The sequence below is a fragment of the Coturnix japonica genome, chromosome 4, assembly GCF_054131305.1.
Source record: "Coturnix japonica strain WE chromosome 4, WE-NBRP24, whole genome shotgun sequence".
NCBI classification, from domain to species: domain Eukaryota; kingdom Metazoa; phylum Chordata; class Aves; order Galliformes; family Phasianidae; genus Coturnix; species Coturnix japonica.
Window position 1 is genome coordinate 19983550 of NC_140666.1, and position 19123 is coordinate 20002672.

The 19123-nt window shown below is 45.9% G+C and overlaps 1 protein-coding gene across 3 annotated transcripts; it reads left to right on the plus strand.

The window, feature by feature from the left end:
• The first annotated feature begins 158 nt into the window (after nt 1-158).
• Nucleotides 159-18770, plus strand: LOC107312844 (uncharacterized). Of its 3 annotated transcripts, XM_015860636.3 has the most exons (16): nt 159-590; nt 1106-1145; nt 3508-3592; nt 4238-4344; nt 5327-5385; nt 6172-6282; nt 7963-8093; nt 8829-8953; nt 9961-10066; nt 11235-11433; nt 12075-12101; nt 14222-14279; nt 14855-14910; nt 15888-16074; nt 16910-17068; nt 17289-18770. In XM_015860636.3, exons 1-16 carry the CDS (start codon nt 497-499, stop codon nt 17419-17421), a joined length of 1677 nt encoding a protein of 558 aa, XP_015716122.2. In that variant the 5' UTR covers nt 159-496; the 3' UTR covers nt 17422-18770. The 3 variants fall into 3 exon arrangements, 2 of the variants coding, with proteins under 2 accessions (XP_015716122.2, XP_015716123.2); XR_014945671.1 differs by lacking the exon at nt 14222-14279 and having other exon boundaries at nt 163-590; XM_015860637.3 differs by lacking the exons at nt 159-590; nt 1106-1145 and adding an exon at nt 2874-2992.
• Nucleotides 18771-19123: the final 353 nt, after the last annotated feature.

The following is a 19123-nucleotide window of genomic DNA, read 5'->3' on the forward strand; positions in this document are numbered from 1 at the left end:
TGAGAAACACAGAGATTGTTCCTTTATTATTATGCCGAATATAGGAACGTTCGGGGCCACGGATTCAATCCCATTCTGGGGCTGATATTGAATTCTCGCCCTCAGAGCATGAAGCGGCCCCAACGCCCGCCCTGAGGCGGCGCATGCGCTCCCGCCCCGCGCATGCGCGGTGGCCGTCCCGCTGCGCGGCGCCTTTGTGGCGGCGGGAGCGGGTGGCGCTAGGGCCCGGGGCCGCCTCCGCTCCCGCCGGGGGTCCCGGCCCATCCCGGCCCTTCCCGGCCCTTCCCCACCTCCCGCGGGAGGCAAAGAAAGAGCGATGGCGGCTCGTTAGCCGGCCGTCCTCGGCGCGGCCCGGCCCGGCGGCTGCGGCCCTCCCCGCCCCGTGCCGAGCGCAGCGGGAGCGAGCCTCGCCTCAGGCCGCGGCGGGAGCCGAGCGGGGCCGGGAGGCCGCCACCGCTGGACGCCGCTTCTCCTCCTCCTCCTCCCCACCTCGGCCATGGCCACCGAGCTGGAGCCGCCGGCCGCCGGGGCCGTGTCGGGCGGGGCGCCGCTGGAGGCGGAGGAGGACGAGGAGCACTGGCTGTACGGCGGTACGGGATGGCGTGGGGTGGGGGTGCGGGGCTGTGGCCTCACGGGTGTGTGTGTGTGTGTGTGTGTGTGTGTGTGTGAGCCGGCCATCTCCGGGGTGCAGCCCAGGCCGTGCTGGGATCCCTTCACCCCCCGCCATCCCCTCCCAGCGCCACAGTTCCGCCTTTCCTCTCCCCCGATGTATTGGAGCCGCACACAGCCTCGCAGCTGCCTCCAGCTCCCCGCACAGTGTGTGTGTGCCTTCAGGCGGCTGTTCTGCGCCTCTGGGTGCGGGTTTTGAGGTCTGTGCCTGCTGCTGAGGCTCCTGCAGGCAGCTGATGTAGGGTGTGTGGGTTTGGGATGCTTTGGGGTGGTTGTGAGATGGTTTTTGTTTGGTTCTGCCATATCTAGTTGTTAGGCTGCCCTGGGGGTACATTGGCCGTGTCACAACTGGGTATTTCTCTTGCTGTGCATGTTTTGTACTTAAATCTAGCCGGTGTGCATTCACTCAAATGATGTTATTGTTGCCGTTTTCCAGATGACACCACTGGTAAGCAAGAAGACGGACCAACTTCTGGGTAAGTCGGAGGTTGTTTGTTCATTCTAAGACTGTGCTGCAGAGGTTGAGGTGCACTGAGCACAGCCTGAGGAACACCATGGACCTGTGCTGCTGCCAGGTGCATCCCAGTCCCCCCCATCACACGGGGCCACCACCATCAGACTGAGCTCACACACTGTTTGTACACGTGGAAGGTGAACTGGGTCAGTTGGCCCATTTGAATTAAAGCTCTGCCCTTTTTTCCCCTCCAATAAATTATAAATCAGATTTATTCTCTAGTTTAATTCCCAGGGAAAATAAAGTGGCCTGGGGATAGAACTTCATGTCGGTCTGCTGTTAAAACTGTGGCAGGTACTGGAAAAGCTAAAAGCCTTGAGCCTAAGTGAAAACCTTAACATGATCAAGTCGATTTTTTTTGTGTGTGTGCGGTCTGTGAACTATGTAGTTCAGGTAAGACCGTCAAGCAAAAGCTGTGGGAACAACCCAATGATCCATATTGATTTCTGTGCATGAAACTGTTGCCTGCTCTTCATGACAATAACTCCACGGTTGCACAGTGTGTTCTGTACCAGCAGGCCTTTTTCTCAGCAGTTGCTCTCTGTTGCCCTGTTTAAGTGCATGATGGTGTTAGAAGACCCCAATGCTTACAGAGCTGTGGTGTGCTCAGTGCTATCACACGCTCTTTGTCACATTCACAGTCCCCTAAGATCACTGTAGATCTGGAATCTGGTACTTTGGTGGTTGTTACATGTACTATCCTACTGCTGCATTACATACCCTGTGCCCAGGAAATACGACAAACTGACCTTGGTGTTCCAAGGAAATAGAACAGCTCTGACATTTCTTTGCCTGCTCGTGATGGCTGTGGTCCTGTCAAGCTGTTGGTTCCCAGGGAGCAGGCATGTTAGGGATTGCCTGTCATACATTTTAATGCACACCCACGGATGCTTCATGTAACTGAAAGCTGGATGTAATCCTTGTCACTCTTGGTTAATTCATCATTGATTGTTAAAGTTGCAGGATTGAGGTCGATGTTACTAAGTTGCCTGGATGTGGCAAACCACCGTGAAAGTTTTAGGAGCCATCTGTGAAGGTTTCTATAGTGCTACATCTTCTGGTCCTTGTGTGAGCCACCATGTCTGTGACTTTGACCTACTTCCAGAGGCTGATTGTTCTCTTAGACACCTTTGCTAATTTGTATAACAAAAGGGTCTTCAACCATCACCTCATAAGCATCACTTCAGCTGCTGAACCTTCCTCCATCTCTTTGGCCTTAAGTTCTCTGTATATGGGGAGATTTTGCAAGATGAGAGCTTCAGTGACTGCTCGCATCATTCCTGTCTGATTTTGTTGTTGTTGTTCTTTTTTCTCACTAGCTGCTGAGTTGTGTTAGTGTGATCTGTGGCTTATCTGTTTGGTGTCTCCTTTCATGCAGCCTCCTCAGTGGTTTTAATCTGACCAGCGTTTGGATTCTGTTGGGTGTTATGTGTGTTTGCTTTTGAAGATAACCTTCTGTGTGTTTATTATCAGACGTGATGTTTTAAATTAATTGCAGAGTCGCTGGTTGTTTTTTCCCCACAAAGTCCTGGTGGCAAAACTGGCTTGGGCTATTCCAGCAGTGTGCTCTAAAAGCCAAAACTGTTTTGAAGTTCTGCTGGGTTTTTACCTGTGCCATTAGAGAAGAATGGCCTCTGTTCACCTTGCAGATCTGTAACACTCAGTATACTCTTTTCTAGCTTATGTGTGCCAGTTTGACTTCCTTGCTTGGTGAATGCAGTAGGCAATGTTAGCGTTTGTACCAACTCTTTCATGGGAGATAAATGTGAAACTGACCATTGTCGCATTAGGACTAATCTGTAATGAACGGTAAGATGGGGGTAGATACTTCTTTGTCTCTTCATCAATAAGTAGTTGAAGTTTAACATAAGCGATCTGTGGGAAGACTAAAATCACTTTCTCCCTAATTTCTACTGGATAAATGTCCCTGTTGTTTACTATATGCACATGTTTTTAGCAGTCTTTAGGACAAGATAACTTTCGTTATGCTGTGGATGTTGAATTATGGTTTTATTCTATCAGTGGTGATTGTGTCAAACAAAAACTGAAAGTCATTGCAGCAGCCACAAGCATAAACTGCTGAATGATGTTTGGCCTTGCTGCCTGTCTCTGGAACCTCTAGCCTTGCTCTTCCCAAGAAAAGCAAAGCCAAGCAAGGATAGTTAACGATTTGTCCTACATCTGAGGCAACTGCCAGCAGCATAAGCACACTTCATAAGTAGAACTGCTGTATGAAAGTCACCTGGGCAAATCCTTTAGAGATGTTTGTAGGTCAATCTCTAGGTTGGACTTGTCCACTTATTTTTACCTGTTGCATTTGTTAGACATGCAGAATCTTCTCATCCTCTGCAAGATGCTCCTCAGGAGAACCGGCCCGTCGGCAGCGAAGACCGAGAGGTGTCACAGCATGTATGTGTTCCATTGCAACTGGTAGACGTACTTGGTTTTGTGCTTGTAAATATTCGTGTATAAAACAATCTGTTTGTGAAGGTGCTGGTCCTGCTGTCAAATACATTTGTACTATTGTGGTATCCTGATGATTCCCAATATTGGTGACAGCAGCGGGCTTTGCATCTGGTCTGTCTTGTGTAGAGGGGACTGAGCTGTGGTCTAAACATTGCTTATGCTCACTGAGGTGGCAAAGGAAGACCTCTGATGCCACAGGCTAGAAGGAAAAGTATGGTGTTGCCATCAGCTCAATATATAACGTTATTTGGGGGTCAGTAAAATACTGGGAATGCTGCAAGAGAAGGCCCAAAGTGCTCAGGTTGCTGGGGGTCTCATTTTGATTCTTCTCAGACCTCATCTCATTGCTGAATGGGTGGGAAGAGGCTTACTTTTCCCCTCCCTTGTCCTCCAGTCTGTTCAGTGGGGTGCAACTCCATGGGCAACTTTGTACAGCTCTGGATTGCAGTAGAATGCATTACCTCTATATCAGGTCATTCTTTATAACAGCCCTCCCTCGTACAAGATTCATAAGATTAGAATTACTGTCCAGGGGAACTTCTCAAGTTTATGTGCTAGTAAACTCCTGTGTGTTTTTCCTATTGTAAGGCCCTTCCAAGTGGAGAAGATGATGAAGAAGACAGTGATAGTGACAGCGATGACGATGATGTGAAAGTTACTATTGGCAATATTAAAACGGGAGCACCATCATACATGTACGTATCACCAGTTGTGATGGCAGGGTTTGATCCGAGGTTGACCTGGTGCATTGATTGGGATTGGAAGTGGGGATAAGGGCTGGTCTGCGTTCTGGGAGGCATGGAGCAATGCCATTCCAGAAAGCAGGAATGAAATTGCTTGTTGAAATCCATTGTTAAAATAGGAATGATGATTCATGGATCTGCTGTTGGAAAATTAACCAAATATTTATTATTGCTTGACTGAGTAAAATTGAAGTTGGAAAGCTACATTTAACTCATCATCTGTGCAAACTTCAAGCAAGATCTGTATTGTTAGCATACATCTCCAGTAACAGAGGTAGTTTGAGTCTGGTGGATTGCTTTGCATAGCAGTGCTCCATCCTTTCTGTCAGCAGCTCACTAGATTTTGCAGACGTCCTTTTTGAAATCTGTTCCTTCTTCACTTCTCATTCTGTGGTACAGGTGCAGATTGATTTTCCATGTTGTTCAGAACCATTTAAATCATAGAATCATGGAATGGCCTGGGTTGAAAAGGACCATAAAGATCATCTGGTTTCAACCCACTTGCCATATGCAGGGCCACCAACCACCAGACCAGGCTGCCCAGAGCCACATCCAGCCTGGCCTTGGATGCCTCCAAGAATGGGGCATCCACAACTTCCCTGGGCAAGCTGTTCCAGTGTTAAATGACTATACTCATTCTTCTAGCTGCCAACAACTCTTTGAAATGCCTTTGTGTTCTTGATTAAGACAACTACTTCATATCAATGTTGTTGGCCAGTATGTTTCCAGCATTTCCACAGGATTAGGGAAAATTGTGCCCAGTGAATTTCACCTTTAGGGTGATCCAGCTTAGTACTAATAATTGTAGAGAGGTGTGAGTAAACCAAAGTGAGCTAAGTGTCTTGTGAAGGATGTCAGGGTTTTACTTTACTCTTTACAGAAAAACTCCAGATAATTTGCCTGCATACCAATCTAGACATTCTTTTCCATACAGGGGAACTCCTATGAATCTAAACTTAAAAACGGGTAGAGGCTATGGAGCATCAGCTTCAGGTATTGCTGTTACTTTCATCCTTCGCGTTTTGTAGTATTTCACTTCTCTGGCAAGAGCAGCCAAAGCAGCTACAAATCTTGTTCTCTGGAGGAAAATAAATTAGTGAATCTGATTTAAAGTCGGAACAATAAATGGAGAGAGAAAGAAAAAAGTCTGGCCTGGAGTATTATCCACACAGATTTCTGCAGATCAATTTTTCCCCACCATTCAGTTTAATTTATGTAGTATATTGAGACTTGTATTCTGTCCTTCCTCATACATGAGTCTGTCCTTTCGTGGCCTTTGCATGCTTCAGTAATTTATGTATGCAAACAACAACTTACCCTCTGACTGAGAAGATGAGCACAAATTTCCCTTGGAGGTTCATTACCCAATAGGGTTTTTTGGATTCCAGTTAGTACATTGACAGGATTTATACTGAGCAGATGAAGGCTTTTGTTTTGAGAAAAACTGCATGTTTGGGGAGGGAGAAGTTCGCATTTGGCCTGGGGAGAAAAGCTCTTTTCTTTGTTTGGGGTAAATTTCATGCATGCTGTAATCATTTACTGCTGTTGTATCAGTCTGTGTTGAATTTGCTTCTCTGCTGTTCAACTGCAGCGTAGTCCAGCAATTTACAGAGTAACTCAACTTTTTTTATTATTTAAAAGTTGATTGTGGTTTCCCCTGTGCTGTAAAGCCAGCACTGAATTCAGAGTAGAACTTTTTTAACTAGAACAATTTGCTCCACAAAGTAGTGGATTAGAGGCATTGCATTAAAGGTAGTAACGTTTTCTCTTTCTCCAAAGCCAAGTTGCAGCCCAAAGGTATTGATTTAGATGCCGCAGGGAACATAAACGGATTGCCTGTTATAGAAGTGGATTTAGATTCATTTGAAGACAAACCATGGAGGAAACCAGGTGGGGCCTCACAGTTTCTTGTGGTAAACATATTTTGCAGTTGTCTTTTTAATTTCACATGTACTTCCTGTCCTTTTATTGCTGCCAGGGTAGGTGGGTATTTGTATCTGCACAGTCTCTTTTGTCTTCATCATTTGTATTAGGGGAATTTCTCACAGCCATGAACTCTTCAGAAATAATTATTTTCCCAGTAGGCCCTGTATATTATCTATTCAGAAGTTTTACTATGCTTAGTAAGTAGTACTTCTCTAAGATTCTCTGTGGCATTTCCTGGTATTTCTTGTCTGCATGAAGTGAAGGGTATCAGAGTATAGCAGTTCAGGTAACTGTGTTGATGTATTATGGTATCAAATCAGCACTAAGTACCTTGTGATTAATAATAGCTAGTACAGAAAGTGTGGTTGTTCATGTATCGGAGTCTTCCCATTGATTGTGGTGTGAGAATGAGGGGGCTAGGAAGAAAAAAAGTTGAAAGGAAAACAATGAAGTTCAGAGTCAGTGCATGGAAAGCAGTAATAATCAGTCTGGTAGTGCTGACATCCCTGAACCAAAACAGTGCAAACTAGCCCTAAAAAACAGCACTGGAGTATGAATAGAGAAGGAAGGTGTCTGCAGAGGTGTGAACCATAAGTTAATTTGAGATGGCAACTAAGTAGCTTACTCAGCAGCATTTCAGGTTTATATTCTTAACAGGTAATTGTTCAGCAGGTTTGTATCTCTTTAAGAGAGAGAGCATGAAGAAATACGGTGTGGAAAAAATAATAGAAGGCTGAAATATAGGCCAATCAAAGAGATAAGGAAATGTTTCTGAATCTGCATTGCTGACATCTGCGTATCTGGGAGGTGCAGCAGGAGTGGCTTGCTTTGGAGACAGACTTAAACCTCACTTTGTGTATCAGCTGCTTGTTTTAGAACCGTCTGGCTGGAAGTGCCCTTGCAAGGGGATGGAAGGGACACTTGAGCAAGGTGCAGGATATCCTAAGATGCTTCCAGATGCCAGGTGTGCCCTGCAGAGCTGTAGCATTTGTCTCTGTGCATCTGCATCCTTTTGGCAAGCAGTTTGAGGCCTCCTTTCTTGCTTAGAAGTGTTCATGTGGAAACTGAACCTTTTACAGAAGAGTGAATATCAAAGTAATATGACATCTTGGATGACCACAGTTAGGACTGTGACCGAGATGTAATAGTGTAGCAGAGCTGTATCAATAAAAAAAAACAACTTTAGAACTGTTTCATCAAATGGCTGAGCCCCACAGTTTCTACTCAGAAGAACAAAGGCTGTGATGCCGCCTGAGCTTTGCTAACAAAAGGTTCTGTGGCACCACTCCGTTTGCTGGCAGTGCTTGGTGTGTTTTCCCAGTTCTCAGCTCTTTTGGACAATTGTAGAAAACCAGTCTGGAAAAAAATCCAGTTGCTGAATAACTATTTGCAAGCATCTCTTTTTATAGCCTGCATACATTCTGTATTCTGCTTGCCAGGCAGTCTCGATGCTGTCTAGGCTGCAGTCCCCTTCCCAGTTCAGTTGCAGCAGTTTTAGCTGTGGCACGCAACAGCTTTCTGACAGGATGAAATGAACTCTATAAATAAAGACTTGTTCTCTTACCTTTGTTTGAGCTATTAGAGGACAGTTTGAGAATGCAGGCCTACCAGAATCCCATTGTTAACCTCTGCTCCCTTTATCAGGTGCTGATCTTTCTGATTACTTTAATTATGGATTCAATGAAGAAACGTGGAAAGCTTATTGTGAAAAGCAGCGACGGCTTCAGCTTGGGCTGGATCCTGCTCCTCCCATCAGCACTGAAAATAAGATCACGGTAGGTGACGTGTAATCGTTGCGTGTGCATACAGTAAAACTAGGACTTGTTTTTTGTAGTCATGGAGAAGACAGACAGTACAAGGGCACCTGGTAACTTAGTACTGAACTGTTCCCTATTCCTTCTAGTGATGAGAAATACAAAAATATCTTCAGTTGTTAAATCTCACTGCTAAAAGTGCTCCAACAGCCTGGAGAGTTAGAACTGCTTGAGCAACAAGACCTGAGTGAATGTCTGGTTGACTTCAAGGCTGTCCAGGTTTTGGGGTGTCGGACTGGTAGATCCTGTGGATAGGGGTATGATTGATGGAACTATTGATTTCAGGGTTGATCTGAGTGGAGCTGGGTATCAGTGGCTGTTTTGTGTTTAGTGATTGCTTTGGGTATGACCCTTTGTAGAATTTCATTAGGTGGCTAACAGCTTTTAATCTGAACTCGAACCAATGAGTCAAGAACAAATATTACTGTTTTCAGTTTTGATTTGAGGACTAAGTGAAACCAAATGTGAGATTATTAAGCTTTTGGACTTCTAATGGGGTAAAATGTGGACAACAGTTTGGAATAGCCAACTAGTTAACAGAAATGTCAGCACTATTGACTGTAGAATAGATTGTTTGCTCATAGGAGCACTGTAATTGTTTCTCAGTGGAGACCTTTAGTAGAGAATCATCTCTAATGCTTCATTGATTTGAAAGGAAATGCGTTGAACTTGTGTGTTATGTATTGCCTTCCTTAGGTCCAGCAAGGAAGAACAGGAAATGCTGAAAAAGAAGTGGAAAATAATATCATAAAAACAGAATTCAAAACAGACTTCTTGGCTCTGGTGGGAGGACGCATGAAAGCTGGGCCACCTCCTAATAGGTAGGAGATGATGCAGATATAAGGCTTGAGTGCGCTCTGACATAGTTGGGATCCACCTGGGTTATATCTGAACCTCCTCAAACCTGAAACTGAAGGAAGATTAAATTTTACAGGAAGCTACTTTGGCCATTCATTCCCTGTTGTCATCTGCAGTAGCGCTTTGCTTAGTGGTGTGCAGCCCCTGCCTGCTCATTTATGGTCCCCTGTACTCTGATCAAAGGGTAGCAGCTCCGGGACTGGGAAAAACAAGACAAATCCCTCAGCTTTGAGAGCACACCTTGCTGACTGCTTATGCTTACTTGGCTTGTTCTCATTCCCTTGATGTTAATCTTCGCCTTTAAATGAGGATGAATCACATGTTTGGTAGCTGATGAGAGGAGCTATTGGTTTCTGAACATGTGTGCCACACTGGTAGATGTGTACTGATTTATATCTTCCTGCCACAAGAGAATCCACAAGGCTGGACTAAGCAAAACAGTTGAGTTACTTTGATTGGCAGCCACTTGTAGGGAAATCGCTTTGACTTTTTAAGGTAGAAGGGTTTTTTAATCAACAGCTTCAGAAAAATAAAGCTTTAAGGAACTAGAAAGGTCAGAGGCTTGGAGTCCAATAGTCTTGCATCCCAGCTTTCCTTTTTCCAAGTAAAGCTTTGTCTGAGAAAGAATCAACCAAATACTTCAAGTATAAGCTTGTAAAACACTTCTCAGTCTGTTTGCATGTGAGCACTTCGCTAGCATTTCTGTCACAGTTCATAGTGTCATCAGATTGGTCCTGTTTGTTTTTCCAGATGTTATGCATCCCTCCTAAACTTTGAAAAATCTACAGCCCTGTAAGGGAAGCTGGTGCTATTTAAATTATGCTGCATTTCTGTCCATGTTAACAAGCAGTCTGGTTTAGAAAATACTAATACAGGCTAATGGAGCTCTTGGTCAGGACCAGGAGCTAGGAGGGAGAACTACTCCTTTTAATGTCTTTGAGCCTAAAAAGATACATCTGCTTTGTACCAGGAAGCTGGGTGGGACAATTGATGTGATCGGTGGCCAGGCAGGCACAATTAGAAGAGTGGAAGGAAGACGACGTGATAAGCATGCCTCTGAAGAAAACCCAATTCAGGTAAATTGTTGCTGCCTTGAAATTGTTCTGATTTTTACTGCATTTTCTGAGAACTCTGATAAAAGTCTGTGCTTTCCTGACATGCCTTATAAGTGTTCCCATCTAGTAGTAGGTAGTGTATCACCCCTCCTAAAGTGTATGTATGCATCACTCTTTTTTGCAGGTTGAATTAACTTCTGTGCTAAAGGCTTTACCTTGCTAGGATCTAGAGATTGTCCTGTCAAACACCAGCTTTCCCATCTGGCCTGTATTACCAGGTCTTAAAAGAAGCAATAGCCTAAGGCTTCAAACTGGATCCAGTTCAGATCTTTTATGTCCGTCAATTTCTGGTTGACTTACATGGCAAGAACTCATCTCTTCCCACCTTTCTCTTACCACCCTTAATTCACAAAAAAATAAGGACAACTTTACCGTTCCTGGGCACAGTTTTTGGTTTGTGTTTTTACATGTGTTTTCATGCTCTGTTTACTCTTCAGTGGTCAGTTTCCTGCTTCTGCCAACTGAGACCATAAAAAGAATTTGTTAAGAGAAAGTTTGCTGGGTGATGGTTGTTTTTCCTCCCACTTAGAAGCATTGATGGCCTGTATTTCTGAGTCATTCTGGTCTCCCTGCATATTGATCATTCCTTCAGCAGTAGCGTGTGTTTAACCTACTTTTGTTGGAGATGTGAATCCAGTTTTCCTCTGACCTACGTGGTCATAGTCTAGAACAGAATTGGCCTCTTGTTGTCCTTGTGAAAGACAAACCGGATTTAAAGAAGACTAAAAGATGACAAATAAGAAGCAGTGCAGAGTCCCCCTTGAGGATGGCTGCTCTTTATTGGAAGCCTGTGCAGGTGCCAGTTCTGTTGGAGGCTGCATTCAACCTCTCAGCAGTGGAACAAATGTTGTTTGTAACACTGAAACATTCAGCTGTCTTGCACAGTTGTGCATACTACTTGAATGTGGTCTTGCTGCTATTCTGCTTAAGAGAAGGTATGTTTGTAAGCATATTGTTTGCTTTGATAACTTTCTTCCTCCCCAAAGGGTGCTGTGCCCAGGCCCAGCACAGCCTAATCTTTTCAGGTATCTCAGGTTGGTGATACGCTTCCTTTATGCTGGTGCACTGAAGTCCTTTCTGCAAGAATGAATAGACTAAAAGCAGTTTTCTTTTTCCTCTGCCTCCCAAGGTTCTTGGGGATCATGGAAGCAAACTCCAGCCCCCGCAGCAGCCCCAGCAGCCGGCGCAGCCACAGCAGCCCCCACAGCAGCAGCCCTTTGCTCCCCCAGCTGGTCCACCACCACCCCCACTGGCCGGACCCCCACCACCGCATTTCCTGCACCCTCCTCCTCCTGTCACCTCTGTGCCACCACCACTGCACCCTCCAGGTGGGTGCTGAGCAGTGCAGGCAGCTCGGCTGCAGGCTGGGGTATTCCAGGCTCAGCAGATCAGAGGTTTGGTCAGTAATTGCTGCATGCAGACAGGCAGCAGGTCCTTGGGCTTAACCAATCATTGCTCAGCATCTCTATCAACCATTTTAGCATTTATTCTTAAATATTTTTATAATGGCATCTGTTCCTTGAAGAAAAAGCTCTAGGTTATGTTTGGATTAGAGGGTCTTTAGTTGTTGTGGATCCTTTCACTTTATTGATAAATGTAAGGAAATGGGTTTCTGGTTATCTGTGGAGGAAGAAAAGAGCACAAGAGTTGCTGACCTGTGTCAGATCAGCAGGCTGTTTAGCACAGCATCTGCTTGATTCTGACTTGTTCCAGGTGCTCCATGAATAATGCTAGAAATGCAGTATGAGGAGGCAGCAGAATTAAATATTATGATATGAAGGTAAACAGACCATCATTTGGGCAAACAATACTTTGTAAGCCAGTTACTGCTTAACAGCCCATTTTTTTTTCACTGGCTCGTGTATTCAAATGTGTGAAACCTTATTCAAAAGCTTTAGCTTGAAGTACAGAGGATGACGTTCTTTTCCTGTTGTCCTCATTTGTTTTCCTTGCTTGTTTGTTTCCATAGGTTTGCCACCACCCGGTCCAATTCCAGGTAGGTGTTAACTTGCTCTAATGACAACAGCATGCACAGATGGCCCTATTGAGCATTTGGATTAAGTAACTTGAAAGAGGATGACACCGAGGGCCATTTTAGAGCACAATTAATCTAAGGTTAATAAACTCCAGTGCAGTGCTGAACTCTAGCTGCTTATCTTGTATTTTGGACCTGAATAACAATTAGCAGGGATTCTTCTTTCTTTCTTTCTTTTCAATCTTAAAAACAATCCAGGCGTTGAAATGGAGAACTCCAGATAGCAAAGGCCAGTTAGATTTGAAATAGTTTAGTTCTTATTTTGCCATCTTACACAGCAAGTCTTTGAGTGACAAACTGATGATTTGTATAGGAATTTGGAGTGTGAGACTGGGCAGAAGGAATGTGAGAAATGCCAAAGAAATGCCATTTCCATCAGAAGCCTTTGCTTCATAGTATGCCTTGGAGCTGGTGAATGCTAATAAAGAAATGTAACAACCAATCTTTAGCAGAAACTGTGAACCTCACTAGCTCAAAGCTACCATAAAACTGAGATTCCTTTAATTGTAACTATTTTTTTTCTACTGTAAATTTTGCCTAATCCAGGGAAAAAAAAGCATGTAGCACTTTGTTTCCAAGGCTGGTGGCCACCACGTACATGCAGGCAGTGGCCTGCCTCTGCATTATACTGTACACTTGATTCATCTACCTGCAGAAGGTCTGCACCCAGAGCTCTTTTTGGACCCAATGTGCTTGTCCTCACTGAGTGTCAGACATGTTGGACTTGTTGCACGACTTTCATGTTTGTGCTTTTGTGTTCATGGTATGCCCAGGGCTTCCCAAATAGGAATGCAGAAAACCTCTACCAGCTGGGACTGAGATAACTTCTGTTTGTTCAAACATGGCTCTTCATGCTCCTCAGCGTACATTAATATTGCAGAGCTGGTTTTCCTTGTAGCACTTAAAGTAACCTTTAAGTACTCCTAGTAAACTTGGATTTAGAAAGCTTTACTGTAGTGAAACTGGATGCAAATGCTGGTCTTGATTCTAGACACTGCAGCACTCAGGTGCTAGTCAAGTGCATTGAGATTGAAGCAGTTTGGGAGGAGTAAGGTAGAAGAAATGCCTGGGCTGCTGCAAGGAACTTACAATTCAGGTAACCGGGTTGAAAAGGGAGATGAAGGAGAATACCTGCTAATTATGGTAATGAAGGTGATCCACCACCATTATTGCTAGGTGTTCATAACAGTAGCACTTTGAAGTACTTGCACTTGGTGAGCAAGTGTGATTGAAACGCTCTAGGCATTGTATTTTATTGGAAGGTCTTTAAATAAAGAAAAGAAAATATAAGCATCTAAAGGTGAGACTGTCCTTCAGCTTGTTGCAGCATAGGTCTCCGCAAGGTGAGTTAGAGACTTCAGGTTTCTTCTATTGCAATGAGACCCTCTTCCTGGGAGGGGTTCTGCTGACCTACTTTAGATGCTTACAGGAAGAGGTGATGAATTGTCCCAGGTTTCATCAGCTGAGCTGGCTCAATCTCCATGGACCTGAAGAGGAGCCTGGAGCTGCTGGCTTGAACATAAACAGCTGCAGTTGGGCAGATGGCTCCTATCTTTTCAATCAGCACAGTGTGCTCTTTTTTGTTGTTGTGTAATGGTGAGCAGATGAATTTTTATGCAAAAGTAAACCAATGGATGTCAGTAACTGCTATAGGAAATAATGGTTGCTTGCAGTTAGGAGCAAAACCTTAAGGAGTTCTCTTAAGAGCAATTGGCATGTCCTTCTCACTTACACATCACTTAAGGTTGAGGAGTTTTTAAAGGTTCATGTCACTTCTGAAGGTCTCCTTTGTACACTGCTTAAACCGCTTAGCCTATGGTCTCTGCCTTGTTGGTGCCGTGTCTTATGATTTTTAATTGTACGAATACATGCCCAGAAAATTGGCTTTCTATAAGAGCACAGCTAGTTTTAATGCTGGTTGGAGATATAACTGTAAAGGGAAAATACCGCATTCCAAACAGGTCTTTGTTCAAACATTTTATTTTAAACTTTAACTGTGTTTACCTGTAAGCAGCAATGAAGTCTTGTTCCCCTCAAGTACAGCTGTGGTCTCTGTGTGCTGACTTCCATTCTGTGTTTAGGGCTGTTCCCGCCGCCTCTGGCCCCACCGCCAGCTCTCCTCATCCCAACGCTGGATGGGTAAGGCCATGCCTGGGGTGGGCTCCCCATGGTCAGCAGTGGTGCAGGGTCCTCCTGAAGTCAGTGCCAGTGGTTGTTAGTCTAGGTTTTGGCTGGGATGGGAGATGGGAGAAGGTTCCAGATTGAATTCTGTTTGCAAGGTGCTGACTGATTTGGTTTGCCGTGCTAATGGCATAGGAAGGAGTCAATAAGTTCTAGGGTTGCATTTAAGTGTAGAACAGAGCAGCTGATAGCACGTTATGTTCATCCAGCTTTCCTGTGAGTCTCCAGGTACTTTGTAAGCATGGGTTATTTCCCAGGCAGCTTTCTGTGCCCGAGTTAAATCAGGGAGGGGTAAAGCAAGGCAAGCAGTTGAGGTAAAACAGTTTCAAAAGGTGTGACAAAGCAACTGCACCTGTGGGCACTGCTGAGGATTTACAATGCAAAGTTAAACACAGTCACTGGAACCAGGGGTTTCCTGTGAGGATGTTCTTCATAAAACATGGGTTAAATGTGCAGCACAGACATACCTACAGGTGGTTTAGCCGAGGGCTGATGAAGTGAGTAACCTGCATTCCATTCTCTCTCTCTAAAAGGCAGCCAGCCAGCTACAACAACAGACAGCCCCCTCCATTTGGCTACAATTCTGCGGGTGAGTACTGAGAACAAGGAACAGTCAGACTGCCCACATCTTCTTTGGTGTTTGGTGGTTCAGGCTTTAGCCTTACAGACACCTGCTTTCTTTGACTCCGGGACCCTGTTTGTGGCTTGAACTATCACAGTCAGCAGAAACACTGGATCTGACTATTCCATAAGGTGTTCAGAAAGATGGATGTGGCCCATACTGCAGCAATGACAAACAGTTTTGTAGTTGAGTCCTAAGCCTAAGCTCACTGCTTTCAATGTAGGTATCTAGCTACAGAGAATCTTCCTGTGTGCCTCATCAGCATTTTCTCATGCTTGTTTGCATGCACATTGGCTCTTCCTTTTCCAGCACCCTTCAGGGATAAGCACAGCCATCAGCTTTACATCTCCTCCATGAGCTTTTTAGTGCCCTCCTTCACTTTATCATGTTCCTTGCCTGCAGGCACATGCAGGCATCTGACTTTTGGTTCTCTAGTGGCAGAGGCAGTGCCAGAACTTTCTTCCCTGTCGCAGCCCTGCCTGCATGCAGTGCTTGCATCCTCTCTGCTTTCCTTGGTGACCAGTGGCGTGGGGCCATGACCTGATCCAGTTGGGCAGGTCCTGCAGGCCAGTGCCTGGGTTGGAACCTACTGGTGTCTCTGGGCTCATCAGGTGGCATCCTTAAGTCGCAGCCACTGTCCCGGCTTCTACCTTAGACCCCAGAAGTGGAGCCTTGTAATGGCTGTCCGATTTACTGTCTGACCAGTAAATATCTGGTCATGATTGTGTCTTCCTCAGGGAAGAGGTGTTCACATGTTCTTAGTGAGCTGGTAAAGGTGAACACGGAGATGTGGGTGCTATGGGGAGCTGGGCCTTTGTTGTCTCCAAGAGCAGGGTATCCCCTTCAGGTCCAGCTGTTTGTCTGGGTACGGCTGCAGGAATGGATGGGTGGGAAGGATGCTGATACTGCTCCGGGCAAACAGGATTACTGCTGTCTTGCTGCAGACTCGGGTTTCATCAGCTACCCACCCATCTCCACGTCCCACACGCCCTGGGTGACCACGGTGGACAAAGGTGCGAGCGGCTCCAGCAGCAGTCACTGGGAGTACTCGGGCTCACGGCGAGAAAGGGAGCGAGAACGGGAGCGGGAACGGGACAGGGACCGCACACCCACCACCAGCGAGTACAGCAAGTGAGTGCTGGGGCCTGGCAAGGTCCTGCTGCAGCCGCCCTGCTGGGGCTCAGCCTTGTCCTGGGTGCAGAAAGCTTTGGCCAAAGGTTGGGGCCGTACCAGTTACGTTTTCTGGCAAAGCGCACTTCGGATGAATAGGAGACAGAGCCAGGAGCCAGTGTCACTGTCTGATCTCCTGCTTCTTTTCTTTTTGTTTAATCCAGCAGGACCAGTTCTGCTTGCTCACCCACTTGTAATGTGAGGCTAGTGAATGGAATAGCCCCTCTCTGTTTACTTGGTGTTTTACAGCTCAGTGTGAAACAGCAGCCATAAAAGCTGCTGCTTCTTGTCTTATAAATGAAACAGTGACATCAAAGAGAGAAGCTGTGCAATGCTCAGCTGTCCTGCAGAGGCTTCAGGAGGAGCCAGCCAGGAAACAGGAATCCCTCAAGAAACCCTGGGTGCTCCTGAGCAGTGCTGGAACAGTCATTTAGCTGGGAGCTGATGGGAGCAGGTTGCAGCAGCTTTCAAAATTGGAGTAGGGAAGAGCCTATGGGATGAGTCTGGGTTTGGGTGCATTGTACCTCCCCTTCTTTGTACAATGGTTGGATGAGGTGCCTTGAGCGCCTGGGTGCAGGCAGAAAGACCCCATCAGTGACTCACAGTTGCAGTGTGGGCAACCTCAGTTTTTAAAGTCACAAGGAAGAAAACAGCCTGTGTTGGTAGCAGGGAGTGACAAACTTTGGTGGGAGGAGGGGGGTTCTTTGGTCCTGTGAGCACGTGTCCTGGCTCCAGGGCTCACGAGCATCACATCCACACCTCACTTTCCACACCTCACTTCCCGCTCTGTTCCCAGTGAGGACGAGCGATACCGCTACTACGGTCGGGAGCGCAGCTATGACTTTGAGCGGGACTATCGCCGCAGCCGGGACCGCAGCCGGGAGCGGGAGGACCGTCACCGTGAGCGCAGGCACCGCGACAAGGAGGAGAGCAGCAAGCACAAGTCCTCAAGGCGGTAAGGGCCACATGGGGCTGAGCTGGGCTGTTTGTTGGTGGGAGCTCACCTTCGCTGTGGACAAGAAGCTGGGTGCTCTAAGGGTGTGCTTCAGTCACTTCAATGTGTTTATTATAAATAAAGAGTGCTCTGCCTGGGATTGGTGCGTTGGGTTTCTGCTGTGGCAGAGCTGTGCTGCTGCAGGCTCTGAGGCCTTTCCTCTCCTCTCTCCACCCCCCAGCAAGCAGCATGAGAGCGAGGAAGGGGAGAGCCATCGGCGCCACAAGCACAAGAAGAACAAGCGCAGCAAGGAGGAGAAGGAGACCAGTGAGGATGGCACCCAGGAGGGAGAAGAGCAGGACAGCAAGGAGTGAGGGCCTCAGGAGGGATGTGCTGCTATGGAACCAGCGCGGCGGCGGTGACGTTTCGTTCCGGTTTTATTTTGTGTTTTCTTCTTGTTTTTTTCCCAAGGGAAGAGGGCCTGGCTCTGGGTGAGCAGTGAAGCTCATCGCAGTGGTTTGAGTTGAGGCTGCACGTGCCGTGAAACTTTTGTTTTCTTTTTTGATACGAGACAAAATACAGCAGTACTAGTATATAAAGCACTGAGCTACTCTATTCATAAACATCCTTAGGGAGAACTTTGTTGTATCAGATCCTATGGTTTCTGATGGAAGATGGCTTCAGCTGAAACTAACGCATTTAGCTAATAGGTTTTTTTTTTGTGTTGTTTTTTTTTTATGACCATCATTCCTCTTTTGAAAAACAGGACAGTAAGTGCAACCTGGAATTTATTGTCCAAAGCAAAGTGTGATTTAGATCCCGAGAGCCAGCTTAGAGACTGCCTTCTAGTAGCAAAGTCACCCCAAGATACAGTTGTGTATAGCTATGAAAACACTTGTGTGTGCCAGGCAGCAGCCTGTGAGGAGCAGCAGCTCCTGCTGGTGGGCCTGGGTCTGTCCGACTGTGCTCTGCTGCCTTTGGGAAGCTGCTGTGTTCACACAGGGTATGCAGACTTCAAAGCTTCTTTTCATCCATCGCAAACATAGTTCTACCACGTTACACCCCTAAGCGGAAAACCAATGGACAACCCGTAGTAAGAGCACGAATTTCTTTTTCATTAGCTTTGACTAACCGTTGTGTTTTCTTTTTAACCAAGGGTTGAGCTGAACGATGTAGCACATTAGGTAACGAGTCCCATCCAGCAGTTTGCCCTCGTGGGGTTGGCTTCTTTCTATTTGGCTAACACCGACACTCCTGTGCAATGCATTCCTTCCCCCCTTCCATCTTACAATAAATTCAGTCCAATTCCAGACTTTGCTTGGCCTTTAGTGCTGGTTGAGGAGGGTACAAACATAATTCTGGGTGGGAAGAAGATGGGAAGTAGTTTTGAGGGGTTCTGGTATGCCTGGTTCTTAAAGAGAACGTTGCACTTCTGTTAGCATGAATTCAGATGTGTCTCATTTTAAGTATCTTCCACTGTTTTCACTCGATATTTCAAACTGTTCTAAATCCCTGCCCTACAATAATGTGGTTTTGAAACTTTACGTATTTTTTTGTATTGTAATCTCGCAAGTTGGAGTGTCACGTGGAGCTTGCAACTGTAGAGACTCGAGCCAGTACAGCACTACGGTAACAGTTTATATGCTATGGCGGTGCATTTGATGGGCCATTAACTATCAAACCTATGGGGAGAAGAATAAAGTATGGGTTGTTTTTTTTTTTTCTTGGTTGGTTTGTTTTGTAACTGATTTTAAAACATGCTTTGAGGTGACGGGATGTACCTGTGTGCCATCAATCAGCTGCAGAGCAGGGACACGATCAGGCTTCAAGGTCCCCGGGCCAGGGGAGCACCATGGATCCTTGCTGGTGCCTCCAGAGCAAGTTTGTGTTCTGTAATTATGAAATCCGATTTCTTTTCCAGGACATGATCTCTGAAATCACTGGGGCACTGAAGGAAAGGCCAGGCACAGGCAGTGCCCTCAGACCTGACTGAGCTGGTTTTAGCCTTTCTTGAATCAGGGGAAAATGCTTGTCAGTAGAATTTCATGCTAAGGTAAGCGTAGGGTTTGACCCCCA